Genomic DNA, 24,618 nt, shown 5'->3' with positions numbered 1-24,618 from the left:
ACCTGTAGTTTGGAAGAAGCCAGATCTAGTCCTATCTTTTAGCCCAAACATAGTTTATCCTTTATTTTCCTTTTGTACCATTTATGCTCTGTGTTCATCTGGTTTAATTTTAAATACCAGCGTGGCTGGAGCTCAGTACATCATGAGGGAGCACATTTCATTTGAACAACCAGACCACAGGTAGATGGTTCTCATTGCGTGACTCAGGTTAGTTAGCCACAAGCCACAGTCCCCTGAATCAGCGTGAACCCACTTTGACCAGTAGAAGCCACGTAGAGAAGCTTCTGTGCCTCAGTAGATACTCACACTGAGCCGCCGCTGCCTCTGGGACGGGCCAGGCTATTACTCAGAACATTGGGAAGAATGTCCTCTTGTGGCCTCTCTGAAAATCTTTCCTGTGCCCTCTCTAGAACAATCACCATAAAGATCACTTCTTTCTTCTTTCCTGGCCCTCAGCTTCTCTGTGGTCTACCCATGCCGTTGTCTTCCTGATTTCCAAGCCAAAATGCTGCATTAAATCTCTGAAGTTTCTTGGTGTTAATATACGTGGCACACACTTAATGTTTAATACAAGAAACTTGCTCTCATTTTTAACATTTTAGATTTCTTAAACATAGATTCTAATTCAACTGATAATTCAAATTATTAAAAGATGACATGTACTTCTTATCTAGGCCTAAAATAAGGATATGCCTTTCTGACTTACTTGATGCAATCTCTTTTAAAAGGAGTGATTAACTACCTACTTAGTATATCCACTAATGTGTTTTAAGAAGGGCACGGTGCCAGATGATGCTGTAGAAGCTTTGGCTGGTAGCCTGGGGAAAAAGGAGGCGGATCCAGAAGGTGGAAAGCCTGTGGAGGATCAAGTCAAGGTAATGGCAGCTCAGGTACTTCTAGAAAGGGACTATCGTTGATCGCCCTCACTCCCAAATAAATCAGTCATTTTTAAAAAATATTTCCCACAACGCATGACCAGCTGGCTTTCTCTGTTACTGTGCACATCCTGATTAATAAACTAAACGTGTATGAGCATTAGTGTTTAAGCACCAGTGTTTAAGTGGATGGACAGCATGCACCTGTCCAAGTTCTTGGACTCGCACCTTTGTCCACCTGCATTCCCATTGCTGAGGTCAGGAGAGAAGCGGCAGCTGCCTCTACAGCTCCTCACGCCTGCCTTTAAGCCCAGAAGGCTTAGTGGTGGTGTCTGGGCCTGCTACAGTAAGATACAGTGTTAAAGATTGTGTTCCTGTACGAATTCTACACATCCAGCCATGTGCACATACTAACCCGATGATGGGTTTATTTACCTCAAATTTAGTCACTCAGGCATCTCCTTTATGGGAAAAGATGTATTAACAATGAAAATGGTATAATTTTTATTCAGGAAAAATCCAAAGAAGAGGATCGTGAAAAACTTGGTGAAAAAGAAGAAACGATTCCTCCTGATTACAGATTAGAAGAGGTCAAGGTAAACAGGCTGGGGTCTTTTTCTGTTTTATTTTAATCCATACTGAATTTCGTATGCATAAGGAACGGACATGGAAATAGACCTGGAATATAGAGATCTTGTTTCTTAATATTTCAAATACCAAATACTATTAGTCCACTAATATCGTCCACACTAGACTTGAAGGTGGCAGGGGCCCTGTCTTTCATCTCAGCCGAGGCTCTGAAAGGCTAAGTGATTTCAGTCTGAGTGTGGAGCATGTGTGACCCCCACGGTCCCATGTGTCACTTGGGAAATTTGCTGCCACTGCAGCTAAGGGATGGTTGAGAACACGCCCAGGCTCTGTTTTCCCTCCTAACTGAGGAATTGTCAGAAGGCACGAGCGAACCTGCAGAGATGGAAGGGGGTTCAAGGAGTTTATGTCAGTCAGGGGAAGCAGGTGATATTCTCAACCATTGCACCTCCTTTCATTTTACATAAACAAACAGAAAACCACCATGACCAGTTTATCAGGAAAAATCATCATATACATAGCTTTGCAGTTATTTATTTTTGTGTATGTGAATAAATGGGATTTACCTTTTATTTATAAATCTTCTTTTACTAAAGAGCCCCAAATGCTTTGCTGATTTTTGTCCTGTTACTAAGAAGTGGCACTGAGAGGTATTTGAAGCTTGGCATCATCCATGCCCTAAGTTTCACCCCAGGGGAGCTCTCTGAGGGCAGAGACTGTCTGTCCTAGTTTCTGTGGTGTCCCCAGTGCCTACTTACAGGGCTCGGCGCAGAATCAAAGCATATTATTTGCATGTATTGCCTATAGAGTAAACCAGCTTTTTCTAGGCAGCTTCTGCAAATCCCACCCCCCAGGCAGGTGAGGGGCTCCTCCTGTGCTCCCACAGTGTCCCCAAGTGCCCCGTCACAGCACACATGCCACACTACGTTAACTGTTCTCATGTTTTTCTCCTGCACTAGTTTGTGGGCTTCTGAGGTCACAAGCCACGCCCAGTCTGTGGTGCAGCCCCCGTGCCTAGGGAAGGCCTGACGTATGTGGGCTGTTTGTTGACATGACCTAATTAGAGCATATCCTCTTGTGAGAGAGTCTAATGATGAATCTAATTTGTTGTGTACAACAACGTCAGGTATAAGCTGTCAGCCTCTTGCAATGTTTACAAGAGTTCACATGCAGGATAAATGTGAAATGATTTCAATGCTGTGTGTTTCCGCCCCTGGATAGGATAAAGATGGAAAACCACTCCTGCACAAAGACCCCAAGCAATCACTTCCGGTAAGCAAGCCAGTTTTCTCTGAGTCTGTCTGTCTCAATTGGCCCTGATTGAAAAGAAAGCTATGCCCTTCCTGAATTAACAATCAATTGATGAGCATATAAACAGTGACATTTTGAAGAGAAGACCAATGAGGTGGTGTTTGTTGATACATTTCCTGGTTCTTGCAGCCCTTGAGTGATGACTTCCTTCTTGATGCTTTATCTGAGGACTTCGCTGGTCCCCAGGACACTTCATCTCTTGTAAGTCTGACACTCCTCTTTATTTCCTTACTTTTAGAGTGGCAGAAATACATGGAAATTTGTGACTTAGAATCTGACTTGGGAACTGAGGAAACAATCACAAAATTAATGGCCCTTAACCCATCGTAGCCATTAAAAATATGTCTCCTCATGGAATATTATTCCTGCATAGCGGATGTTTTCAACAGTGTAGCTAATCCAGTGAGCATGTACTGTATCCAGCACACCTACGAAAAGAGAATTTAAAATTGAGTTTATCTAAAGTTACCTCTTAGAAAACTTTACCTGTTTATTTCTGCAAGTTATCGTTTTCCAAATTGCCTTCCAGAGAAACATATCTCCATGTTGGAATAGATAGCCCTGAAGGGGAATTCTGTTACTAGAAAGTTTGGGAAATGTTGAATAATGGTAAGCAGGTTTATAACTGAGGATTTTTCTGATTTTTTTATGTGCACACATATTGTAAGTCTGTTAGAGTTCCTAAACTTATATAACTGCAGCACCTTTATTTGTGGGGTCTGGGTTATCTATTTACAGGGTTTCTGTGTGGACAGTGGCATGGAAAACGTGTCAGTTGAGAAAGAGAATGAGTGACAACTAGAAGAAATGATTCCGTGGAGTTGCCTGAAGTTTTTGCTTTTATTGAAACAATAAACCCTTCAAAGAAGGGATTACTAATATGAAAACACCACGCCCAGGCAGTTCAGTCACCCTGTTCCAGGACCTTCCTCTTATCCTGCTCCATACAAGCAGACCCTGACAGGAGGCACCCCAGCCCTGATTTAGAGAAGAATACAGAGTTAGAAGTATCTCAGGAATGTGGAATCATCATTACAATGATGCAGAACATCTGAACAAATTGTGGGGGAATCAATGCCTTAATTCCCTTCCTCCTCCTGTCTTTATTATTATTACAATAGTTAGGGTCTTTTAATTTTAGAAAGTCAAAATGTAACAGTGAATTTATATGCCCTCCTCCCCAAGAATATGTATAGCAGTGAAATGATTAGAGATAAAACAACCCTTTTTTTTTTTTTGAGGATGATTAGCCCTGAGCTAACATCTGCTGCCAATCCTCCTCTTTTTGCTGAGGAAGACTGGCCCTGAGCTAACACCTGTGCCCATCTTCCTCTACTTTGTTTTATTTATTTATTTTTTGAGGAAGATTAGCCCTGAGCTAACATCCGCTGCCAATCCTCCTCTTTTTTGCTGAACAAGACCGGCCCTGAGCTCACATCCATGCCCATCCTCCTCTACTTTATATGTGGGATGCCTGCCATAGCATGGCTTGCCAAGCGGTACCATGTCCGCACCCGGGATCCAAACAGGCAAGCCCCGGGCCGCTGAAGCAGAACATGCGAACTTAACTGCTGCGCCACCAGGCCGGCCCTAAAACAACCATTTTTTTAAAATCCCACTCTTAGAAAATGAACAAATCTAGCAAAGGAAAAAATTTGTTAGTGACAACAATTTAGTTAATAAAGTAGAAATAACCAATTATGGTAAAGGTCAATGGTCAAAATAGAAAATTATTTCTAGGAGACAGTCCCAAGAACTTTGTGGGAGAAGTATCATATGCTGACTCATAATTAATGTTCAAATATAAGAGAGAGGCTACTGTGCATGCCATGTGCTTTGATCACAATAAAATGAAACATTCTATTTAAAAAGAGAAATTTAAAAATATTCTAATAGTACTGAAATCAAGAAGTAAATTCACAATAGACTATTTTAAAAATCAAGGATAAGACATTACAAATCAAAATCTTTGATAAGCAGCCAAAGAAGAATTCATGAGATACATTTATTGTCATAAATGCCTTCATCAATAATAGAGAAAAAGAGAAAGTTGATTAACCAAATGTTTATTGGATTTTAAATTTTGAATTTAGATAAGCTATTATAAAGCCATTATAGAGCTAATATTATGTATTATAAATAAGCTTTTATTTTAAGTTTAAATAAGCTGTTATAAAGTAACCACCCAAAAGAAAGGAGCAATAAGTGTAGTAGGAGAGAAAATTAGCAGCCTGAGAGTTAACTGGCCAACAGTCGTTTCTTTTGAAATAACTAACACTTTATAAAATACTGACAAATATGAAGGAGAAAAACCTTACAAATATAATTAAATTTTAAAATGAGAACAATAATCAATGTAAGGATCAAATAAATTATTAATAGTTCAAAGCCAACAGTTGGTTTTTGTGAATGTCTAATATTTTATGAAACATTGGCAGATATAATAGAGAAAAAAGTCTTACAAATAAAATAAAATTTAACTTTAAAATGAGAAAGATCTCATCAGTCCAAGAGAGTGACTAAATTATAAAGAAACACTATGGGCAATAATTTTCTAAGAAATTTTTAAACAAAAATATAAAACATAAAATTCACAGAACATAAGCAAAAGAAAAACTGAAGAGATTGGAACTGTTCTCAAACTTTCCTTGCAACAGAATTTTAAAATTGACTCTTAAATGTTTGACACCCAGATCATTCCCACGTGACATGAATGTGTCCTGCAGAAGATGGCCTACGATAGTTGTTTCTACAAGTAATGATGGTGCTAAGGTCACTTAAATCTATAGATGTAAAATTATTAACAAATGGAATATAAAATGATTAGAGTAATTGTTTGCCATTGTCAGAAATTAAACATTCAATAGCAGGAAAATAATCAACATAGCAGAGTAGCATATCAAATAAATAATGTCCATATAAAAGATGTATTTTAAGCTTTACATACATTCATATTTTAAATAAAAATCTTTAAAAAGTAGATAATCCTTTAATGTGTTAAAGAGCATCAATTTAATTTCAAGAAAAATAGTATTTATCTAGAGGCATTTCCCTTAAAAAACAAAAAGTATGAAAAGTTTATTTTATTGTCATTTCTGCTTAATGTTGTATGGAAGAATCATTAAAAACGTATGAAAAAGAAATGACAAACATTAAAGGAATATTTGTGTGTATTTGTAGATATCTATAATTGTACAACACATTTGTAGGTAACATTATGTATGCTATAGTATATTATTAGTAACATATTAGAAAATATAATTATCTGAGATGTCAGACTTATGTAAACAAAACTGCAGTAGAAGAAATGAATAGAAAAATAAGAACACAAAACCTACATCTAAAAGTTTGACTAAATGTCTTAAAAGAATGATGATGATTGTTTCCAGTCATTTTATAAGTCAATTTTTTTATTAAAATAGCAATAAGGAGGGCCCAGCCTGTGATCTAGTGGTTAAGCTTGGCACGCTCCACTTTGGCAGCCCCAGTTTGGATCCCAGGCATGCACCTACACCACTGATCAGCGATGCTGTGGCGGCAACCCGTATACAAAATAGAGGAAGATTGGCACAGATGTTAGCTCAGGGCAAATCTTCCTCAGCAAAAAAAAAAAAAAAGAAAAGAAAAAGGCAATAAGGTACTTTATATAACTCAGTAAAAATTTACTCTGAAATATATTTGAAAAATAAATGCATACAAATACTGAAAAATTCTTTTTTTATAGTATTTAACATTTTTACTAAATATTGAAAAGCATTTTTCAGTATTTTTAGGGAAGATTAACCCAACTAAACACTCGGATCTGCTATACAATAATGATAAAAAAATACAGTTCTGAGTCAGGAAGCAAAGCCACAGGTCAATGGAAAAAAATCAAGATGTGAACAAAATGACAGATTTAGTATATTTTTAAAGTCAGAGAAATCATTATTTCAGAGAGATTCTGGCATAATATACTATTTAACATTAAGAAAAAATAATAAAACAAACCTCATACTGTATACCAAGTAATAAAGCAACAGTAGTACATCATTTTATACCTAATAAATTATAAGAATTGAAAATATGTGATAAATACCTAAGTTAGCCCAGAACCATGGGAAACAGGCATGCTCGTTCATTGCCTTTAGCAGTATGAAGCAGTTTGGCAGAAATAGCTAGCACCGTGAAAAGAACTTAGAGTGACTTCTAGACCTTACAGCGACTAATTACAAACAAGAAAGCTGAAAAACTGCAAACAGCCTAACTGTGTAAGAAATGTGTGAACAAACCATGAAACTCAAAGTTGTTATTATTGAACAACATTTATAATAATAAGTAGGAATAAGAAATAGGAAATGGTGTAAAATAGCACAGTGGAATAGGAAGTCAAGTATAAATTGCTTAAGATTGTGTTACTGTGTGTCCATTTGCATCAAGAGAATAAACAATCATAGCTATATTCAGAGTTGTATTGAAGTGATGACATTGTGGGCATAATTTTGTATTCAACATATTACTGATCAAAGTAACCTTTTTTTTTTTTTTTTTAGCAAAAGCAATTTGAAGACGCTAAACTCTCAGCTGTCATCTCTGAAGTGGTTTCCCAAACCCCAGCTCCAACCACCCACGCTGCGCGTCCACCCCCTGACTCTCTGGTAAGCAACATATCTTGGAAACATTTGTTGTCGCAGCAGCAAGAAGAAGAAGAAAGAAACTAGTACTTTTGCTTAGACTAAATGAAAAGAGGTAAAATTGTTAGGAAGATTGGGTGCTTTCTGTTTCAGAAGCGATAAGACTGGCTATTTAGGGAGATGACAGAGAATATCAGAATGATTAAATGAAACAATGTATGCGAAAGTCTTTTACACACAGTTGAGGAGCCTAATGTTATTGTTGCTTTGTTAGAAGAATTGAAAGTGCAATAAGGTGCATGTGTATGTGTTTGAATTATTAGACTTTTAAAATTCTTGAGCTTTCTTGATAATTATTTTTCTTCTCCTATCTATTTTTCCTGACACATGCTGTAAATACTATGCATTATTTAACCTCAAGTTTATTTTCTGGAATTGCTCAGTGTTTGAGCTTCTCGCCCCAAACATGTCATGGAATTGCATTATTTTCCTCTCATTCACACCAGTAAAAATTTGTGATTTTCATGCCACCAATAGAAAAACCTCAGCATCAATATTGTTTTAATTATTTACATGTTCTGAGGCAAGACTGTGGGACCAAAGCTTTTCCAGACTTCCTTGATTAATTTTGTGTGCAGTACCAAATTATATATTATCAAGGAGACCACGCACATCAAAAGATAGAGATTGCCCTAAACCAGATCCCCATCTCCTTTGGTTGAGAACAAGTGCCTCGTTTGCTAGATGGAGATGAAGGAGCTCATCGAAGTCAGTTATGCTTCCTTTCCTTTTGATGTAGCATCAAAGCTTACTTAGTGCTGTGCTCGAGATTCTGAATGAGCTCTCATCCTGTTGGGTCAGCCTCGGGATCATCTGAAAACATCCAGAGGCACAAATGATGAAGCCCAGACTCAGCTGTGGATACCTCCACCGTTAGCAGCTATAATCCTGGGCTCTCATGAAGCACTTAAAACCAATAAAATGTTCTGTGTGTGTGTGTGTGTGTGTTACACACCCACCATGATGAAAGTCCCTGTGCAACAGAAAGGAAGAATCGTTAATAACCCAGGCTGCCGTTTATGCTTCAGTTTTTAATACTCAGGTCGGAGGTTCTGCCCTGATTGAGGCTATTAGTAAACATCCAGAATCAAAAGCCTTTTTGCCTTTCACAAGTAAAATGACATCTTTCCCATCAGAGTCTAGTTTTGTTTAATATTTTATTTGAAGACATCACTAAAACTAGGTACAAAATGTTATTTAAATGAATATACTTGGGAATCAAAGAGAAAACTAAGCCATCATAATGCGTGTGAGTTTTCTTTGCCGGGGACCTTTGACTGTCACCAGCAGTGCCTCATACACTGAAAGCATCGTAAGACCTCTTTTCTGGAAAATCAGGCCAGGAGCCCCATCTTTTCAGGAGGGACTTGTTTTCTTGGAAGAGGAAGACATCTGGGGCGGGGCAGGGGTAGGCAGGCGCAGACTAGTGCTGAGAATGAAGGGTCAGGGAGAAGGAGCACCAGCCGAGGGTCGCGGGTCCAGCACCTTCCACCTGCCCTGCCATCTCCCTGGTGAAAACCCCAGAGCCTGTGGAAGTCTGAGTGGCAGTGTCGGGGCCATGCTCCAACAGGTGACCTGATTTGGCCAGCCAGTGACTAATTCAGATTTACTTTTTAGCAGAGTGACAACAAAGAACTCGATGATGCCTTGGATCAACTTTCTGACAGTTTAGGGCAGAGGCAGCCTGATCCCGATGAGAACAAACCAGTAGAGGATAAAGTCAAGGTAAAAGAAAAAAATAAGTGAAATGTAAGATTTTTATAGTATGGAACAGCCTACTCTCCACACACACGGCAAAAACCACTCTGACTTTGTCTGGAGTTAGTGAACAGTCAGATAACCGCAGTCTCATTTTTTCCTTCTTTGTGGTCTATATTGCGTTTCTTCTTTTCCGCAGGGAGGACTATGTTGTGGCACAGATTCAGGCAAATGTCCTGTTTGTGAGACTAGACTTTGTTAAGATGGAAAAGCACAGCTCTGCTTTGTTAATTTTATTCTCTTCCCGCATTAACTTTTCCTGGTTTTATCTGGTAGTAAAGACATCATGTATCAGAGACATGTGGATGTGCATTTTTTAGGTTGACATGTTCTGTATGTGTAGTGGCAGAGGTCACCTATTTGGCAGAAGTTTCCCTAGCAGCCTTCTCTGCCATCATCACTAACTGCGTGCAAACTCCTAAAAGAAGAGAGCACTGGACCAGGAGTTGAGAACTGTGCAGAGGTGTGTCTACAGGCATAACCTGTTAACTCTACCTTTATACAACATGTATGGGTACCTATTTATACTTAACAATATACAATAGTTTACAATCTGTTTAGTGTGGAACAAGGAAGTAACTGACCAGCCAAATTGATGTCCCAAAGACAGGGCATTGCAAAAATCCTTTGGTCTTGATTATGTCATTTTCATAGGAATATTGATGTGAACTTAACATATATTTGAAAAATGAAATTATAATGATGCAGGAAAATAAAATCTATACCCTCCCAAGGGGAGGGCAGTGAGTGTTACTGAGTCTGTGATGGGGAGAGCAGCCACAGCCCACTGAGGTGGGGATGCTGGGAGGTAGGTGTTGCTTACTCAACAGCAGGTCATCTTCACCTCCAACACAAGCGGTCAGCATGTCCATTCAGATTTGCTGCTTGTCCTGGTCTTTCAGGGTTGCTTATTAATAGTCACAGTGGTAAATATTAGCTCTCAAATGCCAAGGTACACTAACTTGTTTTTTGGTGAGGAAGATTGGCCCTGAGTTAACATCTGTTGCCCATCTTCCTCTTTTTGCTTGAGGAAGATTGTCGCTGAGCTAACGTCTATGCCAATCTTCTTCTATTTTTCACATGGGATGCCACCACAGCATGGTTTGACCAGTGGTGTACAGGTCTGTGCCTGGGATCCAAACCCATGAACCCTGGGCTGCCAAAGCGGAGCGTGCGAACTTAACCACTATGCCACCAGGCTGGCCACAGGAACTAGATTTTTTATTTGAAAAGTGAAACTCACATAAAAAAAATTTTGTGCCCTTGGTTTTATTTCCTCACATGGTTTCTGAGGATAACTATTTAATCATTTATTTCAATTGAAAATACAGGTAGAAAATTGACAGATGTGGATTGACATAAGGAAGCACATGTGTTTACTTTTTTTATCAACTAATAGTCTATTGAAGTCATCTGTTTTCTGTTGCTTAAAAAATAAAAACAGACCATTATGTTTTGTCTCAGCAAAGTATAATGAGGTGCAGCTGAATGCTGCATCTTAGAGTGTCTTCTCTTAGTGGAAGAGGAAATGAGTATTAATTCTGTTTTCCAATGTTTATAGGAAAAAGTTAAAGCTGAACATAGAGACAAGCTGGGAGAAAGAGATGACACGATCCCACCTGAGTATAGACACCTCTTGGATAAAAATGATGAGGTACATGAAGGCAAATGTCAACTGGATATATACTCCAAAGCTTTTTAAATGTAAACCTCACTTGCAATGAACAGGAGGTGCACTTGAACAGTAGCATTGAAATGTAACTTGACTGACTGATTTAATATGTCCCTGATGAGCAGGCTGTGTGGGATTCTGTTTAATATTTATTTGAACCAGTGTCGTTTGATGTTCACTGTGCTGGGCACCTATGGGGTAAATAGAGGTGAATAATATTCAGTCACTTGCTGATGCTTAACAGTCATTCCAAAGCCTGTACACAGATGAATTCTCTTTGCAAGAAAAGGCTATGAAAAAGAATGATATTTGTAATCCTGACTGAAGCAGAGTCTCTCTGTTCAAGGAGAAGAGAAAAGGAGCTAGTATTGGAATAATTAATAGGGCAAATAAATAAGGCACCTCCAAGACCTGGGGTCTCCCTTTCCTCCTCCTGCACCACCACAGGCCTGTTAAGATTAAAGACAGGCAAAACCATATTCCCAATCACAAGTTCTATTTCTGTGCTTAGATCTAGAAAGAAGTCTCTGGCCTCTTGTCTCTAACATGGAAGCCACTGTTTCTTAGGTCAACTTGGCCTGTACCCGACCCCTTCCTTTTTGACTCTTGAGTTGCAAGTCAATGAGATGATAAATAAGCCTTTGCAGGCCTGTTCATCAAATAAGAACAAAGAAGCCTAAATTACGTCCTTCTTTTTCTGTACTGATTCATCTGGTGGGTTTGATGACTCCCTGGTTTAAAGAGCGTTATCTGCTTCAGTGTCTCCTCTTACAGGAATCACTTCTCCTTGCGTGTGTTCAGTATTCCTCCAGACAGCAAATCTCCATCCTGCTAGAATCCTCCCTGCTTTGGTAGTACCACGTGACCCTGCTTGTCCTCTCTGGGAGATGTATTATTTAATGCCCTTCCCTTTGTAGATGGGAAAATCCCTGATGAGTTGTACTTATAATCCTGACTGAAAAAATCTAGTATCTATAGACCATTCCAATGCCTCAACTCCTTCCGAAGTGTAATAAGCTAAGTAAATAAGACATAAAAACATGTTACTGTTTGTAAATTTTTAAGTAGAATTATAATACATGGCGGCAGGAAGTTCCTAAATAATTAGTGTTTCTTTCACTTCCAGGACCCAGCCTTTCACTCTTGCATTTTCCCCAAGTCTATTGAAATAGAGTTATAGGGAAGGAGTTAAGCAAAACGGGTGGAGAAATACTAGGGACCCAGGTTTATCAGTTATTGCAAATCTATACTCCATTTGATCCAAGTGAGGTCATTGGATATGGATTATATCAATACTGCCTACACCTAAGTAAACCTTTACAAAGATTTGTTTAATCAATTGTCTGCTTTGTTTTCAAGGGCAAACCAGTGAAGCCACCCGAAAAGAAACCTGGGGAATCAAAGGTAAATACCACAGCTGCATGTTCCCACTAATTTTTTTTTATTCTAGCTACAACGTCTACATTTTAGAAATCTAACATTTATTGAGTGCCTACCCTGTGCTTGGTATGATGTCAAGGTGTAACGTGAGAGTGTGTGTGTGTATGTGTTATGTGTCCTTTAGACTTGCCAAGAGCCCTTCAAGATAGGCAGTTCCATTTTCCAGGTTAGACAGTTGAGGCTCAGAGAATATTAAGCAACTTGTATAAAAGAGTAGAAGAAAATAAAACGGTGAAGATTGTCTTATCATCTCCTTTTTTCTTTACAAACGTCTTTTATTTTCAGTGATATCAGAAACTGTCCTCTGTAGGATTTTTGCCCGTGCTTCTTCACTGATGGTTATTTCTATTCATATCTCAGAAAACTGCAGATGACCAAGACCCCATTGATGCCCTCTCAGGGGATTTTGACAGCTGTCCTTCAACTACAGAAAGCTCAGAGAACACAGCAAAGGTACTGTGCTTTTTCATATTGACTTTCTTTGAATGTGTGTTCATGTATGTGTGTACACGTATCTAATTTTAGACTGTAAAATGAATGATACAATAGAGAGAAAAAAATATCTATAATTCCACCACCCCTAAACACTATTATTTGGTGTATTTCTTGTCTTTTCCCATATGTGTATGTTTTGCATAGTTCTACTTAGAGTCCATATATAATAGATTGCTTAACGTTATTTCATAAATGTTTTCCATGTCGCTTTAGAATCTCTGTAGCCATCATTTGATCGCCATGTTCTATTGCTTTGCAACATTAATGCTTTGTCTGTGGTCATTTAAAATGAGGGCAGTCCCTAGCTACACCTTGCTCTTATGCCCATTGCCCTCGGGGGTTTCCTGCCCTGCCTGGCTGGCTGACTCTCCTACTCATGCCTCAAGGCCCAGTTCAAGCATCAGCTCCTTCAGGAAGACTTCTCTTACTGCTTCTCCCTTCCAGGCCAGGGGAGCAGTGTTGGGCTCTCCATGCTTCCCTGACCTTTGGGTTAACTATCCACTGAGCTGTATGCTTTATACAGTGGTGATGCGTCTTTCACCTCTGTGCTCAGCATTAGCAAAATGCCTGGTCTTAGCAGGTGCTCAAAACATGTGACTAAAAGTAATTGAAAAAGTCATGTAATTAAACAAGTGTGTGGCATTTTACCTGTAAACTACACCCTCCCATAAATCAAATAGAAGGAAAAGTGAAATGAGTGCCCTTTATTATTATTTTCAGAAGAGTTAATACTGCAGATCTCTTTGCTATTGTTTTGGCTATTATTAAACATATCTCCCAATCACTGATTTGTTACTCTTCCCATACTGGGTGACTTAATCTCTAGACCGCCTCAGCATCCTATTTCTCACTCCTGGAAACTTACAAATAATGCCTTTTTTTGGTGAAAGGACTTTATAAATGACGTCCCCCAGCTGTCTGTGGTGGTTTCCGTTGTTATATTTCTCTCCCGTAACACTGAAAACAGGGTCCTATTCTTGCTCTATTGGCAGATAAAAACCAGTCCTGATAGAAACAAGGTCTGTTTTGATGCACAAAATAAGGTCTGGGTGAATCATGCATCATGGAAATTGGCAGAGCATCGGTGTGACCCACATTTTCCTCCTTTTGTCCTTTTTACCTCCTACCTTAAAGTTTTCCATTATTTAATTAAATTGGAGATCTCCAAGCTACTGAAAAGAATAGTCCAGATTGATTTGATTGCACCCAGTAGTTGATTGCTAGATTGATTGATGATAGCAATAGCCTCATTCCATTTCCTTTGCTTTAGGACAAAGACAAGAAGAATGCTTCCAGCTCCAAAGCACCCAAGACTGGGGGTAAAGCAAAGGATTCCGCAAAGGTAAACAGAGCAGTAAATACACACAAATTAGTTTAGCAATTACATGGAGTGGCATTTATCCTTTCAGTCATTTAGGTTCTGATTGGAATCTATTTAGAATAAAATTTAAGCACTATCTATCCCCTAGCATGTCTTGTTAAAGAAATTGAAGTTTTACAGACATTTATTTTTTTAAGTAGCAATACTTTAGAAATGTAAATAGATGTTCTTGACACCATTCAAGTTTCCTGCATTCCCAGCCCTTGTTAAAACACCACCAGAGTCCCGCACTGGTCTGGAGAATGTCACACAAAGTATGGACGAGCCCACTGTAATTTTATGGTTCCCAATGTCAGCTGAACCATCTGTGTTCACCCTGAATCAGTGTAGGCCCTCACCACATCCCCCAGTCTGCAGCTAGCCTCACCCTCTACTTCAAAGAGAAAATTGAGGCCACCCTACAGAAAATCTCTAAGGTCCCCTTCTTACCTACCCACTCACAAACCCTCTCATCTCTTTGCCTTCAGCCCCTTCCTTTCTCTCAGGGATCAATAATCAACTCTCTCCACCATCTTCAATCTCTTTGTCTCAATTATTTCCCTTATACTACAGACATGTTCAAATTCTTTCACCCCTTTAAAAGCAGTCCTCAAACTTACAAGCCCTTCTGCCTACTGCCCTGTTTCCCTCCATCCCTCCATCTCCTTGAAAGATTCTTCTTGAGCTCTGCCTGAGATCAACAATGCCATGCTGATTGCTATATCACTGGGTCCTTATCAATTCTTAGTTTCCTTGCTCTGTCAGTAGCATGCTTTGGGGCCTTAGAGTTGATGCGATAATGGATTGAAACTTTGGGGAATGGTGGGATGGGTGAATGTATTTTATACCTTCACCTCTCCAAAGACCCAGACCACCTTTTCCAGCTGCCTACTGCACATTTCCACTTGGATAACACATTTACAGTACAGATTGATATACTGTATTTCATCAAATCTAAATTGCCAATTATAAAATAACCCTTTATATACCATTAAGAAAAGTCAATTTGATTACGATATTTTATTCTTTGTAAGAACCACAGCAAATTGAGACACATTAAAATGTTGGGGCAGGGGGGTGCATGGGGAACACCAGAGAAAGTGGTTTATATGAATTTTAGAACATGGAAGAAGTATATAGAATTAGGGATGATCTTAGAGTTTCTGTGATCCAGTTTACTCATTAGAAACCACCTGGGAGGGAGGACTCTTAGTACATAATTTTTTGTGTTGCTCTAGAAAGTGGAACTAAGGCTAATGAGTAGAAGTTACAGGGGGTTTGGTTTCTTAGAGTTGGGCATTAATGGAGCACAACAGTTGAGAGCTTCCTATAATTAAAATTACTCAAACTGTGATCAGGAAAGGAAGTTGGAGTAGACAACTTCTAGGTCCGTTTCAATTCCAAGAACATATGATTCAGATGGTTATTACCATAATCCCGACTATAATGAGAAATTAAAGATGCAGCTTTAAAAACAATATTCCCCTGCATCAACACTCTTAAAAACAAGATAGTGAGTTTCAGTTCAAAATGGTGACATAGGATGACCTGAACTCCCCTCCTCCGATGAACACAGCAAAGCTACACTACATATGGAAGAGTTTCCTCTGAGGGGAAAAAAAACCCCTAAAAACTAGCTGAGTGATGACTTTTCATCAGGCAAACAAAAAAAAAAAAAACACCCACATTGAAGCAGGCAAGAGAGGCTGAGACACAGTCTTGCCATAAACCCCATCCCTGGTGCAGCAACACACAATCAGAAGGGAACTCAAAACCCAGAGCTTCTCCCTGAGGAGCGAAGGGTTTGAACCCCACATTGGGCACCCCAAATTTCAAGACTTGCACCTGAGAGACAAGCCCTCAAAAGATCTAGCTTTGAAGTCAGTGAGGCTCACGTCCATGAGACCCACAAGGCAATAGTGAACTGAGAAATGGTTCTTAAAGGGGTTGTGCTCTCACTCAACTGTCTAAGAGCCCACTGCAGATGTAGCCAATTGAAAAGCACCCAGACTTTCTCTGAAAGAGGCTTAACAGCACGTCTTAAGCCTCAGCCTGAGGGACAGCCATCTAATTTAACAAATCGAGGAGCCTGCTGAAATACTTTCTGGGGACAGAAGATGGTGGGTGCCATCTTTGCACACTCTCTGTGCCTCACTCCAGCTTGCTGGTTTCTCCCAGAAAGAAGTTTGTACCCTGCTGTCACCCTGATTTTTTGTGACTGCCACCAGGGGACAACTCTAGATCTCCTGGCTCTGGTAGTCAGCAGGACTTAATGCTTGTGGTCCCACGGGACTGCATGTATTTTCATACTTTAACAGCTGCTGCCAGTGGGTCTTGCTTCCAATCAGCCTGAATCTAAGTGCTGACTGCGATCCTCCCCTTTTGGACACTGACAGGTCTTGGCACACCTTCAACTACTAGGAACCACTAAAAACAGAATAGGCTGCTTGGACAATCACAAAGGTTTAAGAGACAACCAAGAGCTAGGGCAAGGTTGAACAATAAGGTTCATCTCCTACACAAGGCAACCCATTCAAGACTGGGAAAACTGACGGTTTGATCTAAGGCATAAAAACCAAGACAGAGAATCAAGGAAAAAGGAACAAAGGTATATGTTCCAAACAAAAGAACAAGGTAAAACCACAGACAAAGTCCTTAATAAAACAGATAAATGATTTACCTAATAAAGAGTGCAAAATAATGGTCAAAAGGATGCTCACAGAACTTGGAAAAAGAATGGATGAACACAGTCAGGACTTCAACAAAGAGACAGAAAATATAAGAAAGTACCAAAGAGAAGTCACAGAGCTGAAAAATATAATTACTGAACTGAAAAATACACTAGAGGGGTTCAGTAGCAGACTGGATGAAAAATAAGAAAGGATTAGTGAACTTGAAGACATGGCAGTGAAACTCATGCAATCAGAGCAGCAAAAAAAAAAAAATGTAAAAAAGTAAAGATAGGTTAAAAGACTAAAGAGACAACATCAAGCAGACCAGCATTCATATTTAGTGGTCCCAGAAGAAGACAGAGAGAAAGGGGTATAAAGCTTATCTGAAGAAATAGTGAATGAAAACTTCCCTAACCTGGGAAAGGAAACAGACATGCAGATCTAGGAAGCTCAGAGCATTGCAAATAAGAGGAACCCAAAGAGACCCATACCAAGACACATTATAATTAAAAAGTCAAAAATACAAGGAGAGAATCTTAAAAGCAGAAAGAGAAAAACAACTTATTATGTACAAGGGAACCCCCATGAGACTATCAGATTTTTTCAGCAGAAATTTGCAGGCCAGAAGAGAGTGGCACAATACCTTCAAAGTGCTGAAAGAAGAAAACTTCCAACCAAGAACACTCTACCCAGCAAAGCTGTCATTCAGAATTGAAGGAAAGATAGAGTATTCCAGACAATCAAAAGCTGAAGGAGTTCATCACCACTAAACTAAAGGACTGTTAAAGGGACTTCTTTAAGCTGAAATGAAAGGGTGCTAATTAGTAATAGGAAAGCATATGGAAGTATAAGTCTCACTGGTAAAAGTAAATATATACTAAAATTCAGTGTAATCTAATGTTGTAAAGGTGGTGGATTAATGACTTGCAAAGCTATTATGAAGGTTAAAACACACAAGTAATAAAAATAACTATAACTTCAATTAAGGGATACAGAAGATAAAAAGATATAAAAGGTGACAGTAAAAATACAAAGCATGGAGGGAGAGAGTAAAAATTTAGAGCTTTAGAATGCATTACAACTTAAGTTGTTATCAACTTAAAATAAAATGTTATATTTATAAGTTGTTATATGTAAGCTGCATGGTAACCAAAAGCAAAAACCTATAGTAGATAAAAGAGAAAGGGTCTAAGCATACCATTACAAAAAATCATCAAATCACAAAGGAGAAGAGCAAGAGAACAAGGAACAGAGGAACTACAAAACATCCAGAAAACAATTAACAAAATGGCAATAAGTACATACTTATCAATAATTAATTTAAATGTAAATAGATGAAATTCTCCAGTCAAAAGACAGAGTGGCAAAATAGATTAAAAAAACAAGACCCATGTATATGCTACCTACAAGAGACTCATTTCAGATTTCAGGACACACACAGACTAAAAATGGAAGGATGGAAAAAAAATATTCCATGCAAATGGAAACCGAAAGAAAGCTGAGGTAGCTATATTTATATCAGACAAAATAGACTTTAAAGCAAAGACTGTAATAAGAGACAAAGAAGGGCATTACATAATGATAAAGGGGTCAGTCCAATAAGAGGCTATAACATTTGTAAATATGCATCCAACATAGGAGCCCTAAATATATAAAGAAAATATTAACAGACTTATAGGGAGAAATAGACAGCAATACAATAATTGTAGGGGATGTGAATACCCCATTTATATCAAAGGTTCGATAATCCAGACAGAAAATCAATAAGGATATGTTGGCCTTAAATGACACATTAGATCAGGGGCCAGCCCTGTGGCCAAGTGGATAAGTGCATGCGCTCTGCTTCAGTAGCCCAGGGTTTCACAGTTCAGATCTTGGGCATGGACCTAACACCGCTCATCAAGCCATGCTGAGACCGTATCCCACATAGCCAAGCTAGAAGGACTTAGAGCTAGAATATACAACTATGTACTGGGAGGTTTTGGGGAGAAGAAGCAGCAAAAAGAGGATTGGAAATGATACATTAGATCAGATGGACTTAACAGATATATATAGAACATTCCATTCAAAAGCAACAGAATACACATTATTCTCAAGAGCACGTGGAACATTCTCTAGAATAGATCATATATTAGGCCACAAAACAAGCCTCAACAAATTTAAGATTGAAACCATATCAAAGATCTTTTCTGACCACAATGATATGAAACTAGAAATGAATTAGAAGAAGAAAACTGGAAAATTCACAAATATGTGGAGATTAAACAACATAAGACTGCCCAACAAATGGGTCAAAGATGAAATCAAAGGAGAAATCAAAAAATACCTTGAGACAAATAAAAATGGAAATACAACAGACCAGAACTAATGGGATGCAGCAAAAACAGTTCTAAGAGGGCAGTTCATAGCAATAAATGCCTGCCTGAAGAAACAAGAAAAAGCTCAAACAACCTAACTTTACACCTCAAAGAACTAGAAAGAAGAATGAGTGAAGCTCAAAGTTAGTTGAGGGAAGGAAATAACAAAGATCAGAGCAGAAATAAATGCAATAGAGATTAAAAAGACAATAAGAAGGATCAATGGTACTTAAGAGCTGATGTTTTGAAAAGATAAACAAAATTGACAAACCTCTGGCTAGATGCACCAGGAAAAAAAGAGGACTCACACCAAATTGGACAACCCAGAACAAATGGATACATTCTTAGAAACATGCAACCTACCAAGACTGAATCATGCAGAAATAGAAAATCTGAACAGACCAATTACTAATAAGGAGATTGAATCAGTAATCGAAAACCTCCCAACAAACAAAAGTCCAGGACAAGATGGCTTCACTGGTGAATTGTACTAAGCATTCAAAGAAGAATTAATATCAGTCTTCTCAAACTCTTCCAAAAAAACAGAAGAGGATGGAACATTTTCAAACTCATTTTACAAGGCCAGCATTACCCTGATACTGAAACTAGATAAAGATACCACAGAAAAGAAAATTACAGGCCAATATCCCTCATGAACATAGATGCAAAAAGCCTCCATAAAATATTAGCAAACCAAATTCTGCAATACATTAGAAAGCTCATACACCATAATCAAGTGGGATTTATTTGGCTCAACATCTGCAAATCAATGTAATACACCACATTAACAAAATGAAGGATAAAACTCATATGATAATATGAACAGATACAGAGAAAGCATTTGAAAAAATTCAATATCCATTTGTGATGAAAAGTCTTAGCAAAGGTGGGTATTGAGGGCATGTACCTCAACATAATAAAGGCCATCTATGCCAAGCCCACAGCTAACATTATACTCAACAGTGAAAAGCTAAAAGCTTTTCCAATAAGATTTAGAACAAGACAAGGATGCCCAGTCTCACCACTTTTATTCCACATAGTATTGGAAGTCCTAGCCAGAGCAATTAGGCAAGAAAAGAAATAAAAAGCATCTAAATCAGAAAGGAAGAAGTAAAACTGTCACAATTTGCAGATGACATGATTTTATATATAAAACCCCTAAAGATTCTATCAAAAAATTGTTAGAACTAATAAACAAATTCAGTAAAGTTGCAGATACAGAATCAATATACAAAAATCTGTTGCATTTCTATACACTAATAATGAACTATCAGAAAGAGAAATAAAACAATCCTATTTACAATTGCATCAAAAAGAATACAATACCTAGGAATAAATTTAACCAAGGAGGTGAAAGACCTATACATTGAAAACTCTAAGACATTAATGAAATAAATTGAAGAAGAAAAATAAATAGAAAGATATTCTGTGCTCATGGATTGGAAGAATATTGTTAAAATGTCCATACTACCCAAAGCAATCTATAAATTCCACCACAAGGGAACCCTTGTGCACTGTTGATGGGAATGTAAATTGGTGAAGTCACTATGGAAAGCAGTATGGAAGTTCCTCCAAAAACAGAAAATAGAACTACCATATGATCCAGCAATTCCACTTCTGCATATTTATCCAAAGAAAATGAAAATTCAAAGATATATGCATCCCCATGTTCATTGCAGCATTATTTACAGTAGTGAACATGTGGAAACGAGCTAAGTGTCCATCAGTGGATGAATGGATTAAAGAAAGTGAATACACACACACACACACACACACACACACACACACACACACACACACACAGGAATATTATTCAGCCATAAAAATAATAAGGAAATCTTGCCATTTGCAACAACACGGATGGACCTTGAGGGCATTATGCTAAGTGAAATAAGTCAAAGACAAAGACAAATAACCATATGATCTCACTTATATGTAGAATCTAAAACAAAAAACACAAAAAATGAGCTTATAGATTGGTGGTTGCCAGGGGTGGGGGTGGATGAAATGTGTGAAGGAGGTCAAAAGGTATAAACTTCCTTGGGGGCTGGCCCTGTGACCGAGTGGTTAAGTTCGAGCGCTCCGCTGTAGGCGGCCCAGTGTTTCGTTGGTTTGAATCCTGGGAGCGGACATGGCACTGCTCATCAAACCACGCTGAGGCAGCGTCCCACATGCCACAACTAGAAGGACCCACAACGAAGAATATACAACTATGTACCGGGGGGCTTTGGGGAGAAAAAGGAAAAAAATAAAATCTTTAAAAAAAAAAAAAAAAAAAGTATAAACTTCCAGTTATAAAGTAAATAGTTAATACTTATTGTATGTCTGAAAGTTTCTAAGAGAATAAATCTTAAAAGTTCTCATCACAAGAAAAAAAATTTTGTAACTATATATGCTGACAGATGTTAACTAGACTTATTGTGGTAATAATTTTACAATATATACAAATATCAAATTGTTATATTGTACATCTGAAACTAATATGTCAATTATACCTCAACAAAATTAAAAAACTAAGGTAGTGGAATCCATAAAGGGTATAAGAAAACACATTGATAATTAGTTGCTCCTGCTGTTTTATCTCAAATAGATTAAATATTTACTCATTTCATTATACAAAGTACATGATCAACCCTTTAATTAAAAATAGAAAGCGTAATAACCCTATTGAGTGGATTAGCTGGCCAGCAATGCCCCCAAGAACAGGAAAAGGATGAGTCACTGTAGAGTGAATGAACAATACCATCCAAGAACACCTATGGGGTTTTTTTCTTCAATTACCCTGGCCTTCAAAAAGTCTATAAAGAGGGGCCAGCCCTGTGGCTTAGTGTTTAACTTTGGCACACTCTGCGTCGGTGGTGCGGGTTCACGGGTTCAGATCCCAGGTGCACACCTATACCCCTTGTCAGCCATGCTGTGGCAGCAACCCACATACAAAATATAGGAAAATTGGTACAGATGTTAGCTCAGAGTAAATCTTCCTCAAGCAAAAAAAGAGGAAGATTTGCAACAGATGTTAACTCAGGGCTAATCTTCCTCACCCAAAAAAAGAAAGTCTATAAAGTAAAAAATTTAGAATCACTTAAAGTTATTTTTAGCTTATAAACTTGAAGGGGAGAAACTCATAGTTTTTTGGCTAAATGAAAAGGAGATACTTAAAAAAGACCATCTTATTTTCCCCCACTGGCTGCCATCTTTTGCCTCTTTAATTCTGAGAGGCCCATTGCCTCATAAAGCTCTTCTGGTTGATCATATGTAATCCAGAAAAGAAAGAGTTCATTGATGGTTTTTCTTTCCCTTTTAGGCAAAGAAGGAAACTTCTAAGCCAAAAGCTGATGAAAAAAAGACGAGTTAAAGTTCACACTATTTGGTAAGTTGGGTGTTTGTTGTAAATGAAGACAACTGTACCTTCTACCAACCTATGTGTTATACGTGAAAGAAACTAAGTCCGCCTCTTTGAGTATTTCACATTCTCTTTATACTCTTGGCATGAAATACACATTGTAAAGTCTAGAGAGTAATACCCTGAAAAGCCCTAAATGGGATGATTGTGCTACTGGAATGTATAAAAACATTAATCTTATAATTAAGAACTCTCTAAGATATTAGGTCAGGTTCTTAAAGAAAATGACAATCTAAGTCCAGTTGACTCTTTGAAACCCAAATGCTCATGACACAGGTTACTGTGGCAAAGCAAAATCAGCATGTTACATTTATGGTGAAATGTTAGTGATATTACCCAAAATATCAACACATGGTGGAGTGGGGAGAAGTACCCCTTAGGATCTGGTGGAAATTGCAGGGTTTTTGGAACAAGGGCAAAGGAAAAGATTGACTACTTTTTTTCGTCTTAGTTTTGGGAAGTAAAGTACTATGTTGGCTCTACTTTGTGGTAACTGAATGGATCGCATGGATGCGGGAATCTCCGAGATCTATCTTGAGAGCTGGGCCCTTAGTAACTTCAGAGAGGTCTTATGCTAAGCTGAAAAGCTTACAACCACTTTCTGACCAAATCCCAAAGAGAAATCAAAACGTAGGTTAAATTGGGGTAGGCTGTCTCACCACGATCTACTTTTATTTCCTATAAAGAGGGAGGTACACTCATTAGAACTGCTCCAAAGATTTTCCCCCAAATTATAAAAATTTTCTGTTAATAATCCACTCTCATGTTTACTTATAGGAAACTCCTTCTTATTGTCTGTTATACAATGCTTTTCCTAAATGTTATGTTTACTGTGCCTGTAACAAGAAAATTATATATCAAGTGGTTCACTGGATTTTTTTCTTTGAATTTTTCAAGGTATCTGCATATAAAATCTTCAGCTGGTGGATGGTGACTTTTGAAGAACAAAAGGCTTTGACAACAGAACATTTTCCTGGGTGGCTTCTAGACCGGGGTATTTGTGGAGGCTTTTGACATCCTAGACATTGGTTTGTTATTCTTTTCATGGAAAGAAATTGAATTTGTCTGGTTCACCTGTGTTATTGTACTGAGTATTGATAAACTTTGGATTTTTAAAAATTGCCTTGGGTTGGGAGAGAAAGGAACTTTATATTTCTAAGATATATTTGATAGTTTCTTAAAGCAACACACACGAGAAAAGGAAAAATCTTTGCAAACTTTTGCACATTCTACATAGTGCCTGTAAATCTCATTTGTATTTTCAGTTTGCACTTAAATTTTTTGTTGTCATTAGCATTTGAAAAACAATGCTTTAAACATTCTTCAGTGTTCTGATTTCTCATTACCCCTTTCCTCTTGGGCTTTTGAACCGTATTTGATGTTTCTTTGGGTTAATGTTTGTAAGTCAAACATTAAATATTGTACGTTGGGCACTTATCGCCACTCGGGCTGCTGATAAGAAGTTAATAGATAACCTGGACAGACCAGGAAGCACCACACCCCTTTTCAGGTTGAACTCTTCTTTCCCGAAGGTTGGGACTTCTTTGCACCTTATAGCCAGCAGAAAACATACTGAGACTTGAATCAAGTCAGAAGAGCAAATTGCAGACTCTTATGTCACCGCATAGCAAGTTCCAAGAATTAAATCTAATTCTTAGGCTATTCCTATGGCTTGAACTGTTGGTTTACTGTGTTAAGCTGTGCTTTCCATTCCCTCTGTATAAACCTAAGCAGCAATTGTTTGCTGAGAGCAAATGCCGCTTTAGTCTTTGCACTGTATCGCATCTGGCTTCATGGAAGTTTACCAAATACACACACTTCTGCTTTTAAAAAAAAAAAAAAGATATCTGAAATTTAAAAATTTGCTTTTCCCCCACAGCAATTTAAGGCTCCGATTCTTGCACCTTTGAATGGGTTCTCTGAGTGGTTTATGATCATAGAACTGATCTCATTGATGGGATTTTGAAAAATATTTAATTTCATCCTTAGTTCCTAGTAGTGAATAAAGGAACAG

The 24,618-nt window shown here is 38.1% G+C and overlaps 1 protein-coding gene across 16 annotated transcripts in view; it reads left to right on the top strand.

Annotated features, from left to right (window-relative positions):
- CAST (calpastatin) overlaps positions 1 to 23,925 on the top strand; it is a 117,370-nt gene extending 93,445 nt beyond the window's left edge. For 11 of the 16 annotated variants that reach the window (XM_046666422.1, XM_046666430.1, XM_046666429.1 and 8 more), the window contains 12 exons: positions 774 to 875; positions 1,388 to 1,471; positions 2,685 to 2,735; positions 2,904 to 2,975; positions 7,307 to 7,411; positions 9,065 to 9,172; positions 10,767 to 10,859; positions 12,237 to 12,281; positions 12,678 to 12,770; positions 14,083 to 14,154; positions 22,506 to 22,571; positions 23,502 to 23,925. In XM_046666422.1, coding sequence (XP_046522378.1) covers positions 774 to 875; positions 1,388 to 1,471; positions 2,685 to 2,735; positions 2,904 to 2,975; positions 7,307 to 7,411; positions 9,065 to 9,172; positions 10,767 to 10,859; positions 12,237 to 12,281; positions 12,678 to 12,770; positions 14,083 to 14,154; positions 22,506 to 22,556 — 876 coding nt within the window. In that variant the 3' untranslated portion in view covers positions 22,557 to 22,571; positions 23,502 to 23,925. The remainder of the gene's footprint in view (positions 1 to 773; positions 876 to 1,387; positions 1,472 to 2,684; positions 2,736 to 2,903; positions 2,976 to 7,306; positions 7,412 to 9,064; positions 9,173 to 10,766; positions 10,860 to 12,236; positions 12,282 to 12,677; positions 12,771 to 14,082; positions 14,155 to 22,505; positions 22,572 to 23,501) is intronic. The other 5 variants (XM_046666437.1, XM_046666436.1, XM_046666421.1 and 2 more) reach the window with 2 other exon arrangements.
- Positions 23,926 to 24,618: the final 693 nt, after the last annotated feature.

This window comes from Equus quagga, chromosome 7 (assembly GCF_021613505.1).
Source record: "Equus quagga isolate Etosha38 chromosome 7, UCLA_HA_Equagga_1.0, whole genome shotgun sequence".
NCBI lineage: Eukaryota > Metazoa > Chordata > Mammalia > Perissodactyla > Equidae > Equus > Equus quagga.
This window is presented reverse-complemented; position numbering and strand designations above follow the sequence as displayed.